At 36.8% G+C, this 14,080-nt stretch overlaps 1 protein-coding gene across 4 annotated transcripts in view; it reads right to left on the bottom strand.

Moving 5' to 3' along the window:
• Nucleotides 1-14,080, bottom strand: part of LOC128213630 (uncharacterized) — a 57,335-nt gene that overhangs the window by 42,572 nt on the left and 683 nt on the right. The window contains exons 1-3 of one of the 4 annotated variants that reach the window (XM_052919607.1): nt 2,419-2,524; nt 2,115-2,252; nt 889-958 (exon numbers count right to left, since the gene is read on the bottom strand). In XM_052919607.1, coding sequence (XP_052775567.1) covers nt 889-958; nt 2,115-2,123 — 79 coding nt within the window. In that variant the 5' untranslated portion in view covers nt 2,124-2,252; nt 2,419-2,524. The other 3 variants (XM_052919609.1, XM_052919606.1, XM_052919608.1) reach the window with 3 other exon arrangements.

Genomic DNA, 14,080 nt, shown 5'->3' with positions numbered 1-14,080 from the left:
CCCTAAATATCACTATCAAAGAGAGCCATGAAGGCCCTAAGCACAACAATCAAAACAATCAACCTATACTAGATCTAGTTTTTATAAAGGAAACATTCTGACAAAGTTTGATAAAGATTGGGTCAAAAATGTGGCCTATAGTACTAGTATATTTTTAATTTGTTTTTATATTTAACTTCCAGGTGACCAACTTTGAGACCAAACAGAATCGAAAATAATACTAGACCTCTATGACAGTGATATACATTCAGACCAAGTCTAATGAAGATAGGGTGGTAATCACAGCTGTAAGCCACGTCAACAAGAGTTCAAGACGGATGACAATCACAATCACTTCAGCTTAGGTATAAACAAATGCCATATTATGATCCTTTAATGCATTGAACACAACACAGTATGTCATTTTAATTTTTTAATTAAAAACTGATAAGATACCATATATGATTAAGTCTAGGTGGAATTCCCATCACTTATCAGTTAATTTTATGCGTGTGTGGTCTGTTTGCATTCATGTATGTGGCGTTTATAATTTTGTTTGTGTCTCTAGTTCATTGCGGTTTAGGCCCTTGCCTTGTGCATCATAACAGCTTTTATTTTGGTAGCTTTCATTGTATTATTAGGCCAAAAAAAAGAGTGTTTTCTTGCACATGGCAGTCTTTCCTACATTACTGTCATTGCCTGACTTTGTATTATCATATAAACAATAATTCTGATTAAAATCTGCATTTATCCGCCCTTTGTAACTCTCTTTTCGCTAACGAATATTTTTTTTGCTCAGAAACGGAAAAAATAGTTAGGGTCGGCGCATTTTTATAGGTAGGGTCGGGTTACCCGAAACAGACATATTATTTTTTTTAGGCCTTACAATCGCATTCACTGTCCACCTACCCTGCACTGTCAGTGACTGGACAGACTCCGCCAACCTCTCAACTGTCTGTGGTTTAGGTTTCTTCTTTCTCTGTAAATACATGCGGATGTAAAATTATGTCTTATACTCTAATACACTAATAGGTTGTCTGGTTAGCGCAGGAATTAATGCACTCCCTTCTCACAGCAGCAACACAAGTTCGATCAATGGCCGGGCAAATGTGAGTTTTGTTTGTGGTCACCAAGCTGGACAAATGGGTTTCTTCCAGGTACATGTACTTTGGTTTCTCCCACAACACAAGACCAACAAGAGTGATTACTGTCATGTTGTAATTACTTGTTTCACAATTGTTTATTGTTGTAAAATAAATAAGTTGAAACTAATGCTTTAATAATATGTCACAAAGCTACGTATGTATGTGAGGACAATATTGCCCGAAGCTCCTTTTACATAAAAAACAATTTAATTAGTATCTGCTGCAGCGTAGCTGTATACACACCCTGCTGTGTGAAAAACTGAAATGGTCCACAAACACATGGCCTCAATATATCAATACACAATATACTTTATATCACACCTGTCATTGTAAACAATAGGGTAGGGATTTTCCTTATATGCATGACATCAGCAGTTACTATAAAATTTAATATTTCAAAGAGTAGAGTGCATTTTTTTGTTTTCAGGGCTAAGGTTATCATTGTTCATGTCACAGTGGCGGAAACTATCACAAAATGACCCCCGGTGGGTCAATTATGTGTAGGACATTTACCCTATATAGGAAGTTACTATATACGGTAAATGTCCTATTACACGTAATTGATTAGTTATTGCCCAAATGTAAAAACTAATTTCTTTTCAATAATCAATGTGCAATAACTCTTGTTACTGCCTTAATCAAGACAAAACTTTAAATAAATGTCATTAATTTATGTCGATGTGTTAGATAGTTTTGTCTCAGGATGGATAAGCCCAAATTTATATCCTCCTTTAAACAAAAAAGTCAACTAATTTTTTTCAAGTTTTAAATCAGATAATGCATTTTCAAGGGAGAGAACAAGCAGAAAAAAAATATCTGTACTCTCCCCTGTGTGTTTATTAAAGCATGTAAAGTTATTATTACATTGTATATTACAGTATTAAGGTATAATTTGTACACCTTAAAATCAAAGAAACACTTACTCTCAGATTTTATACATCAATATATACAGCAATAATGAATGATGATACAAAATTGTGACATAATTACCTCTGCCATGCTTTAAGCATAACATATATCCTCTTTAAAGATCTAAACTCAATTGCATATTTCAAGTGCACATACACTTAAACCCCATTATAAATTTACTTTCCTTAACCATTTTTTGAAAATCCAACTATATAAGGCCTATCAAAATGTCAGTTTTAATTAATGATAATTTATAGTTAATCTAATTTTAATCAGACAAAGTATTCTAAAAAAAACACATCATACACCAGTATGGTTATCACTAAAGACAAAAACCTACATTTATTAATAGTTGGTGGCTAATTATTGAAAATCAATGATTTACTGGTTTTCACTATCATATTTCCGCATTGATATTTTTTGAAAATCTCAATACATTATGTAATATATATAGACAAAAAAGAAAACAGGAAGTAATAATGATTGTCATCTTTTCGCCACCATTGAAAATTATTGACATTCCATTATATATATATATATATATATATATATATATATATATATATATATATATATATATATATATATATATATATATATTCATGTAGTCATGTTTATTTAGATAAATGTTTCTGAAAATCAAATGCGAAAGTTAACATTATAAATTTTACAATCTACTTTTTATTTCAAAATTCCCATTACCAGTATTTTTCTGAAAAGAAAACTCTGCAAATATGACTCATAAAATAAACATGACTTCATTGACGATATATTTAAAATCTTAATCATATAATTGATGATCTGGTGCAAGGCAAAAGTTCTAAATTGCTTAAAAATCTAAAACCTGACAAGGAAGTAAATTCATTATTGTCTAGTTAATCAGTCTGCATTAGTACATGTATAATAGCATTGCATGTCACTAACAGGGGCGTACCTACGCATATTCCAGTATGCCTTCAAGCATATGAATTGATTTTGGTTTTCACTGTTTTGAAATTTTAGCTCCCTGTCAATAATCATGGTCAAATCAAGTCAGTGCAAACAGCTGCTTTGACGTCAAAATAGTCATCGCCATCATTCAGCAATGATATTACATTTACATTAAAATTGGCACGCTTTTTTAGAAAAACTAAAATTATTCTAATGAGGCATATAAAAAGAATGTTATTACAGTGAAAGAACGCAATTAAATTCACCACATTTATTGTGATTTTACACTAAAACAAACAATTATCCTCTATATATTCGAGGACTTAGTTTGACATTTTCTCCTCGCAAGCAAGCCATATTATTAGCTTCAAGCTATTTAAAAAAGCAAGTTTAAAAAGTTATCACTGGTTAGGCAACTAAAAATTAATTGCAAGATTTTCATCCTCTTTTTTCCCCTGCCCCATAAATTCTATTGACTCAAAAAGAAATGTTGAGCTGTGGTCTGTATATATAAGGGTAGTGGTCCGGTTCTCTCCTGGAACGGCACTTTGAGTATACCTACAGCGCGATCTATAACATTCACATGTAAAAAAAAGAAGGTATTGTGCTTGTGGTACGTCTAGAAACAAATGTATATGGTCCCTTATGCAATAAGAAAGATCATGACACCTGGGAGTAAGATATCATTATGTATTATTGGTCCCGGATGACACATATATTCAATGGTGAATAATATAAATGCCTCCCCCGCCCTATTTATAAAAAAACGGACATTAATCTAACAATTCATTTATATTGGCCTATAATAGATTTGCACCTGTATTTTATATCTATTTAAATAGTCAAGATAAGATAATAATATTTATAAAACCTATGTCTCAATGTTATAAATATGTGATGATTAATGATTAATTCTTCCTGTTTTCAAAGTAAAGGCTTGTATGAAACCTATTAAACCAATGTCAATGGTTGTAGCTTGAAGGAAAAACTAATAACTATCACTGAAACTGATCAATACCCCAAACCTAAACTAGAACTCCGTGAGTTGAATGTGTCACCTGACGAATTATTTACTGTCGACACTATAGCTTTAAGATTGGCATTTTATTCATTTATAGACAATAATGTTGCTATTTAACTTTCAAGTGTAGGTGGAATTTGAACTGAAGGTAACAATGTTAAGCCGGACAAAAATTAACAAAGAAAATAAACAAAGGGCAATAACTCTAAAAATATGGATGCAAGAGTTACGGTTCTTATGCACTGCATTTGCCCTCAATGAGATCTATCTAACTATTAAGTTTCAGGTTGATACCCCTTATAGTTTACGATATATGCCCCTGACAAAATTTAAGCTTGTCTCCAATGACGGCCTAGATTGAGACTTACAGGTTGGCTCTAATGAAGGCCTAGATTGAGACTTACAGGTTGGCTCTAATGAGGGCCTAGATTGAGACTTACAGGTTGGCTCTAATGAGGGCCTAGATTGGGACTTACAGGTTGGCTCTAATGAGGGCCTAGATTGAGACTTACAGGTTGGCTCTAATGAGGGCCTAGATTGGGACTTACAGGTTGGCTCTAATGAGGGCCTAGATTGAGACTTACAGGTTGGCTCTAATGAGGGCCTAGATTGGGACTTACAGGTTGGCTCCAATAAGGGCCTAGATTGAGTCTCACAGGTTTACTCTAATGAGGGCCTAGATTGAGACTTACAGGTTGGCTCTGATGAGGGTCTAGATAAAGACTGACAGGTTGGCTCCAATAAGAGCCTAGATTGAGACATAGATAGACAGCCTACATTGAGACTGACAGAGACTGACAGGTTGGCTCCAATGACAGCCTACATTGAGACTGACAGGTTGGCTCTAAAGAGGGCCTAGATTGAGACTTGACAGGTTGGCTCTGATGAGGGCCTAGATTGAGACTGACAGGTTGGCTCTGATGAGGGCCTAGATTGAGACTGACAGGTTGGCTCTGATGAGGGCCTAGATTGAGACTGACAGGTTGGCTCTTAAAGGGTCTGGATTGAGACTCACAGGTTGTCTCCAATGAGGGCCTAGATTGAGTCTGACAGGTTGACTCTAATGAGGGCCTAGATTGAGACTTACAGGTTGGCTCTGATGAGGGTCTAGATAAAGATTGACAGGTTGGCTCCAATAAGAGCCTAGATTGAGACATAGATAGACAGCCTACATTGAGACTGACAGAGACTGACAGGTTAGCTCCAATGACAGCCTACATTGAGACTGACAGGTTGGCTCTAATGAGGGCCTAGATTGAGACTTGACAGGTTGGCTCTGATGAGGGCCTAGATTGAGACTGACAGGTTGGCTCTGATGAGGGCCTAGATTGAGACTGACAGGTTGGCTCTGATGAGGGCCTAGATTGAGACTGACAGGTTGGCTCCAATGATGGTCTAGATTGAGACTGACAGGTTGGCTCTGATGAGGGCCTAGATTGAGTCTCACAGGTCGGCTATAATAAGGGCCTAGATTGAGACTGACAGGTTGGCTCTGATGATGGCCTAGATAGAGACTGACAGGTTGGCTCTGATAAGGGCCTAGATTGAGACTGACAGGTTGGCTCTGATAAGGGCCTAGATTGAGACTGACAGGTTGGCTCTGATGAGGGCCTAGATTGAGACTGACAGGTTGGCTCTAATGATGGCCTAGATTGAGACTTACAAGTTGGATCTAACGAGGGCCTAGATTAGGACTTACAGGTTGGCTCCAATAAGGGCCTAGATTCAGACTGACAGGTTGGCTCTTAAAGGGTCTTGATTGAGACTCACAGATTGGCTCTAATTAGAGCCTAGATTGAGACTGACAGGTTGGCCCCAATGATGGCCTAGATTGAGACTTACAGGTTTGCTCTAATGGGAGCCTAGATTGTGACTGACAGGTTGGCTCCAATGACGGCCTACATTGAGGGGGACAGGTTGTCTCAAAAGAGGGCCTAGATTGAGTCTCACAGGTCGGCTATAATAAGGGCCTAGATTGAGACTGACAGGTTGGCTCTGATGAGGGCCTAGATTGAGACTGACAGGTTGGCTCCAACGATGGCCTAGATTGAGACTTACAAGTTGGCTCTAACGAGGGCCTAGATTAGGACTTACAAGTTGGCTCCAATAAGGGCCTAGATTCAGACTGACAGGATGGCTCTTAAAGGGTCTAGATTGAGACTCACAGATTGACTCCAATGAGAGCCTAGATTGAGACTGACAGGTTAGCTCCAATGACAGCCTACATTGAGACTGACAGGTTAGCTCCAATGACAGCCTACATTGAGACTGACAGGTTGGCTCTAATGAGGGCCTCGATTGAGAATTGACAGGTTGGCTCTAATGAGGGCCTAGATTGAGACTGACAGGTTGGCTCTGATGAGGGTCTAGATTGAGACTGACAGGTTGGCTCTGATGAGGGCCTAGATTGAGACTGACAGGTTGGCTCCAATGATGGCCTAGATTGAGACTGACAGGTTGGCTCTGATGAGGGCCTAGATTGAGTCTCACAGGTCGGCTATAAGAAGGGCCTAGATCGAGACTGACAGGTTGGCTCTGATGAGGGCCTAGATTGAGTCTGACAGGTTGACTCTAATAAGGGCCTAGATTGAGTCTCACAGGTTGACTCTAATGAGGGCCTAGATTGAGACTGACAGGTTGACTCTGATGAGGGTCTAGATTGAGACTGACAGGTTGACTCTAATAAGGGCCTAGATTGAGTCTCACAGGTTGGCTCCAATGATGGCCTAGATAGAGACTGATAGGTGGACTCTAATGAGGGCCTAGATTGAACCACACAGGTTGGCTCCAATGATGGCCTAGATTGAGACCAATAGGTTTTCACATATAAGTGCCTAGACTGACACTGCAGGTCAGCTCTAATGAGGGCCTAGATTGAGATGGACAGGTTGGCTTTATTAAAGGCCTAGATTAAGACCGACAGGTTGGCGCTAATTGACAGACAGGCCTTGATTGATAGGTTGGCTTCTGTATTGAGACTGACAGTTAGGTTGGCTCTAATGAGGGCAGCCTTTCCTTCCAAGGCATTAGTTTGTGTGGCCAAAAGGCCATCTATTTACCATGACTAAAATACCTCATGAATTGAAGGAATGCAGATCAAGCCGTATAGATGTAATGCAGTGTTTTTTCAGCCTTTTTGGGGCCAAAATTTGGCCCCAGCCCCCTTCTGAAAGAATTTTATTTTTTGATCATCTTTTAATTGTAGTTCACAAGGCATCATGGATGTAACGCAGTGGGTTTTTTTTAGCCTTTTTTTGCCGAATTTCGGTCCCAGTACTCTCCTGAGAAAAATAATATATTTTCCCCTGCCTTGGTAAAAAAAAAAAAAAAAAAAAAAGGAGGAGCATTGACCGCTTAACATTATTACATATAGCAATTGTAGCAAAATAGTGCCATCCATGAATATGTACAAAGTTGTGTTGAATAAAAGGTTTCAAAACAAGTTGAACATTAAATAAACCTTGTATTATTCCCCTGTTTGCCAAAACAGTGTTATTTTTCCCCTACCAAAGGGCCCGGCCACCTGGTTCCCTTGAAAATGAAAAAAACACAGTTAAATGAGAAGAAACAAGTGAAAACATAGGGGTTCAGTAGAAATAAAACCCTTATAGGATTATAGTGCTATAACCCTTTGAAGTGGGAATTTACAAAAAAAAAAGTTAACAATCAACCATAACATATTTGTAAACTTTTATTAAAATACTCTTACTGAATACTCTGAAATGTGACTCATTGATTTTAAAACCAACATGCATTATTCTACAAATCTACATAAAACATGTAAAGAAAATCAAGCAAACTAGGATTTATGTGTCACAGGGTGAGGAAAATGTGCAGCCAGACCGTCACTGGGGCTCACACCCGGGACCTATATTTGGTTGTTTTGTTTTGAAACTAATTCAGCATTGATTCGTAAAACGTTCTAAGTAATCTCTGAGCTCATGCATTTTTGTCAAGTGATATCACCAATAGTACTGATAAAATTGTCAGTTGTGCAAATATGCACATATTTTTTGCCCTTCTATTTATCCTATTGCATACATTTCAATGCACAAACATGTAAATTGTAAGACTTTTCAATCTGCATTGACAAAAATGTCTTCCATGTGCAAATTTCTGATAACTTAGATTTCCCAGGGCTCCAGATACGATTTTTCATTGAATTGGGTATAACCCAATCATTCTTCTTGCAATTGGGTATTCAGGTTTTCAAATTGGGTATTTTTTATTCTTATTACTCACCAGTTTGGAAGCAAGTTGGGTATAAAGGAAAACTTGCATATTTTAAAAAGAATACTTATATGCACAAATTCATAACTCATATGTACATTACATGGGTGAAAGTTTAAATTTTTTAAAATACTGAAAATAGGTTGTTTACATAGGGAAATGCCATTTTTACAATACATTATATAGGATAAATATTTTCCAAAATACTGAATTCAGTATCAATACTGAAAACTTTCACTCATGACATTATTTAGAGATTTCAGCCTTAAAGCTGCACTCTCACAGATTTACCATTTTTACAACTTTTTATTTTTTGTCTTGGAAGGAGCAAATTTTTGCGTAAATATCTGCAAACCAATGATATAAGATTGCTGACAAAAAATCAGATCGTAGATTTCATATTTCTGTACGAAAATTAATGTTTTATGGCCTAAACTGTTACTATATATAAAAATCTGCGATCTTATTTTTTGTCAGCAGTCTGATATAACTAGTTTTCATGGATTCTCGCAAAAATTGGCTTGTTCAAAAACAAAAAATAAAAAAGTTGTCAAAATGTTCAATCTGTGAGACTGCAGCTTTAAAGGCACACAAATTCAATATAGGTTGTTGTTAAATTATTTTACTCATTTGACTTTAATGATCAAATAAAAAAAACATATGATTTAAGTACAGATAAAAATATATTTTTGCAATGGGGGAATTTGTTTCCATTTATTAAAAAAAAACATTTATAAAGGATAATATATTTTTTTATCTGTCTGGTACATGAAAGATTTTTTGCTCAATCAATTTGTTGCACATTTAAAAGACCCTAGATGAATTATATTTACAGAAGCTTGATTTTTTCAATAAGTACTGTATTGAATTCTAAACAAGCGTCTCGAATGATTTAAAAAGATGTATGTATTTTAGAAACATATTGCATATACCTTTATTAAGTGTGTTTTCAACGCTTGAAAGTAAAATTTTATCAAGTCTTTCTGTAATTTTAATTATAATTCAGCAAATACGCCGCTCATCTTCAGCTCTTTTTAACTACTGCTTACCAATTGCAATACATACATCAGGAGCCAGGAAAGATATTGTTTTCATAAGTTGCTATTGGCCAATTAGTGAGGTAATAACAGAAGACTTTGGGCTTTGACTAAAGACGCTTTCCGGTGATTAACGAGTAAATACGCTGCTATGCAATTATAGACAGATGCAGGCAGAAACTCACATGTTCATATGCAAGCTTTTCTGTGAACATGTAAAAAATAAGAGCTGTCACAGTATGTGACGAATGCCCCCGATTGTGACATTGACCTATGAACAAGGTCAGTACATGAAAAGTTGATCTTGCCTTTACATGTCAAATACTTATGGCAAGTCATTTTAAATTGCCTCTGAACATAAAAAAATACCACCCATATTTGACAATCAACACTCTTATGACCTTATATTCAGCATTCCATTGTGAACAGGAGCTGTCACAGTATGTGACGAATGCCCCCGAATGTGACATTGAACTATGAACAAGGTCAGTACATGAAAAGTTGATCTTGCCTTTACATGTCAAATACATATGGCAAGTCATTTTAAATTGCCTCTGAACATAAAAAAATACCACCCATATTTGACAACCTACACTCTTATTGTGAATAAACACTAAGTGTATCTTTCACCTTAGAGGTAGGGACATGGGTCTTGCACGTGACACGTCGTCTTGGTATGTTGAACACATGTGGCAAGTTATTTTAAAATATGTCCATACAAGAGAAAGTTACAGCCAGGACACGACAACCTATACTCTATGTCCATATACACAGCATTTCATTGTGAATAAACACCTGTGAGCTTGACCTTAGAGGGAGGGACACGGGTCTTGCATGTGACACGTCATCTTGGTATGTCGAACATATGTGGCAAGTTATTTTAAAATCTGTCCATACAAGGGAAAGTTATAGCCCGGACACGACAACCTATACTCTATGTCCTTATATGCAGTACTTTATCGTGAATAAACACCTAAGTGTGACCTTGACCTTAGAGTAAGGGACACGGGTCTTGCACGCGACACGTCTTCTTGGTATGTGGAACACATGTGGCAAGTTATTTTAAAATCTGTCCATACAAGGGAAAGTTACAGCCTGGACACGACAACCTATACTCTATGTCCTTATATGCAGCACTCCATTGTGAATAAACACTATGTGTGACCTTGACCTTTAAGGTAGGGACACGGGTTTTGCACGCGACACGTCATCTTGGTATGTGGAACACATGTGGCAAGTTATTTTAAAATCTGTCCATACAAGAGAAAGTTACAGCCCGGACACGACAACCTATACTCTATGCTTATATGCAGCACTCTATTGTTAATAAACACTAAGTGTGACCTTGACCTTTGAGGTAGGAACATGGGTCTTGCACGCGACACGTTGTCTTGGTATGTGGAACACATGTGGCAATTTATTTTAAAATCTGTCCATACAAGGGAAGGTTACAGCCCGGACACGACAACCTATGCATCATTGTGAATAAACACTAAGTGTGACCTTGACCTTGGAGGTATGAACATGGGTCTTACTCGCGACACGTCGTCTTGGTATGTGGAACACATGTGGCAAGTTATTTTGAAATATGTCCATACAAGGGAAAGTTACAGCCTGGACACGAGTTATTGAGCCGTACACACGGACGGACGGACGGAGAGACGGAGGGAAGGTGCGATTTTAATATGCCCACCTTCGGGGGCATAAAAAGAGGTCGGAAAAGTGTATTAATTACAAACTCAGTCAAACATAGTTTTGAAATTCCAGTTTATTTTGTAATGTGAACCATACACTTTACAGCAACTTTAACGCTCAGTTTCACTCATTTTAATTATTCAGTTGTTTCCAATCACACTAATAAAAGACAATTGTTCATTGTTGTTACTTAATAAAAATAATTAAAATCAAAAAGAAGGGGTGATAGAAACTTGAAATACTCATTTATAATGCGAGATACCCAATTTATTTCAAAAGAGTGGAGTAATACTCAAATTAGTCAAATACATTGGAAGGTTATCTGTAACTCTGCATCTATATTTCAATCTTTCAATAAAGTCTAGGTAACAAAATTTACTGCACAAGGGTATTTAATGACTTTTTGAAAGTGTCATATGAAAACTGAACATTTAACCTACATGAGCACATCAGAAAGAAACTTTAACCTATTTATATGTGATGGATCTGTTGTTCATGGTGCAGTTTTTTCTCAACATTTTGTAAAGGGGATAAGAGCCGGCCTTTCTGAGAGAAAATATATGCACTCTTTTTTACTAATTACCACTTATCTTAGAAATAAGTAAGGCTTATCATATAATGCTGTAAGACCTGTAGCAAAAGTAAGAATCTTATGCGCCTGTCAATTGTTACCACGGTCCCCCCAGGTCCGGGGCTATGCCGGGGAAATGGGCCATGTTTTTACCTTCCCGGTGGTCCTGCAGTGCCAGGTGAATGTGGTGGTTTTGTCTTCACGCCAAATATAGCAGGGAATAGGGTTTACCTAGGGTTCCTGGGGTGTGAGTGAGGACATTTAAGGCTGGGATTTTACCATCAGTTTGTCCCCGCAGGATAGGGATTTTACCCAGGCTTGGCTGGACCGAAAGTCAAAGTCCCCGCTCTTCCCTGGACCTGGGTGTGTGTGTGTGGGGGGTCGTTGTTACAATTGACTGGTGCATTAAAATGTTTTTCTTTTCAACACATTTTTTGTAGGGTCTGACTGAGAAATCAATTATGAACCATATTTAGCGCCTAGTCTGGGCATAAGATAAAGAGGTAAGAAGGTAACGTGAATTTGAAAAGTTTTTATCCAGTAGTTGTGGTTGAGGAAAACTTAAGCTTGTAGCCTGCAGTATTCAAATGAGACTTAAAAGTGTTTATAATTATTATAATTTATATGCATTTAGGGATTTACATTAGTCTTAAAATAATAGACGTGTTATACGGGATTCTACCAATCCCTAATGTCTAAACGGGAATGTGCAAAAAACGGGGGTGTTTTAAAAATATTGAAATTGTTTTAAATGAAGTATTTTATGGTTGAAATTGATCATAAAGAGTTATATTCATATTTATCCATGTAAGTGAAATGTTATTTGGCACTAAACAAGCATTTAATCAGGGCTCTCACTAGGCTGAAATTTTTGGGAGAAGTGACTTCTCCCTTCAGTCAATTTAGGGAGAAGTGGGGAGACTTTAGGGAGAAGTGATACTTTTCGTAACACCTGATACAAAAACTATGCCATAGCACACACCTAAGTTTACATTCACATTCAAATTAATTGCTATAACTATATAAAATGTTCACAAATAATGTATCATTTTTGGCTCAGCAAAAGTGTATTTGTCAATGTCACATAGTTTATCTCCAAATTACATCTAAAATGAATCAAACACCAAGACAGCTAAGGATTTGAAACAATCAAAATGACCTTCTAAATGAACTGTCAATATAGTAGGGGGACGAATCTTATTTTGGTACGTTCGGGATGGGTACGAATGTCACATTCAGCTATGCTGTTATATGCTTGTCTCTGGCAAAATAATTTTCAATATGCTGACATTTAAGAACCAAATGACATTTAAATCACTGTTCTTGATGAAATTTTAACCAATACATAATGGGAGGTTGAAAAATATAACTCGGAAAAATGTTCTGACAAAATGGCGATCTCGCCGATTTTTTAAAGTCATCAACAGGAGAAAAATACTGTAAGTAAACACTACATAGAGCAAAAAAAGAAGATATTTTTGTGTTTACAAATATTTTTTTATCATTTCATTTTATCATGAACAGTTCACTTAAACCAATAAAATATTTGTTGATACGTCATGTTATTGATTTTCTTAGCGCCACCTTGCCGATGGCCCGAGATGGTTATGACCGTCTGCTTCAAAAGCAACAATGTTTAAAATGTCTTGCATTGTTTGTTCAATACATATATCAATTACTTTTTAACTTCTTTAATGCTTAACAAGATTTTTCATAATTATGTCGCCTTTTCAATCTGATTAAAACAAACTTATTTCATTTGATCAGGGACTTCTCAATGTACATTCTGATTGGTTGACCATCAATAGCTCCGCCTACTGGCGATGTTTTGGTAATTGAATGACACGGCCCAATTATCGGATTAGGAGATTACCTAATTTTATGAATGGCTAATTGCGGTGTTTTGACTAATGTGACAGTGGCCAAATACTCGCTGATTGACAGATTTACAATGTGCTGTTTTTTTCGGCGAAGTCAATGTCGCTTTGATGATACAAATGGGCGAAGTCTGGGAATTTTAGGCGACCACTTCGCCCAAGTCGCCCCCTCGCGAGAGCCCTGTTTAATGCATTAAAACAAGTTGTTTACCTTTCCAATAAAACGAAAGTTGACTGACACAGAAAACAATTATGCGAAGGGGAACAACTCGAGACAATCGTAATAACTCGGCCTCCTCCGACAAAGCTTCGAGATAGACCTCGTTATGCAATCGTAATAACTCGGCCATGGCCGAAATGTTCAGAGTGATTTAAAACTGTGCCCTGAAGCCTTGCAGGTGCCCGTCATGTATATATCGTTATGTTTTGACAGAATGAAATGAAGAAAAGCCGTCAAACTCATAATTATAAGTTGGATATTTATTTTTTGTGTACGGAACTAATATAAAATAACATTATCTGGTAATATTTCTTGTTCTCATGGTATTTTATAGACGCTATATGCTTTAACCCGGAATCCTGATCGGAACAACTACCCACTTTTGATACTAAACAATTTGTACGTGAAGGATTTGCCATATCAAAAATCTAAAAAAATCCGTCAACATACAATTATTTGGACTAGG

The sequence above is a fragment of the Mya arenaria genome, chromosome 13 (assembly GCF_026914265.1).
Source record: "Mya arenaria isolate MELC-2E11 chromosome 13, ASM2691426v1".
Classification (NCBI taxonomy): Eukaryota; Metazoa; Mollusca; class Bivalvia; order Myida; family Myidae; genus Mya; species Mya arenaria.
This window is presented reverse-complemented; position numbering and strand designations above follow the sequence as displayed.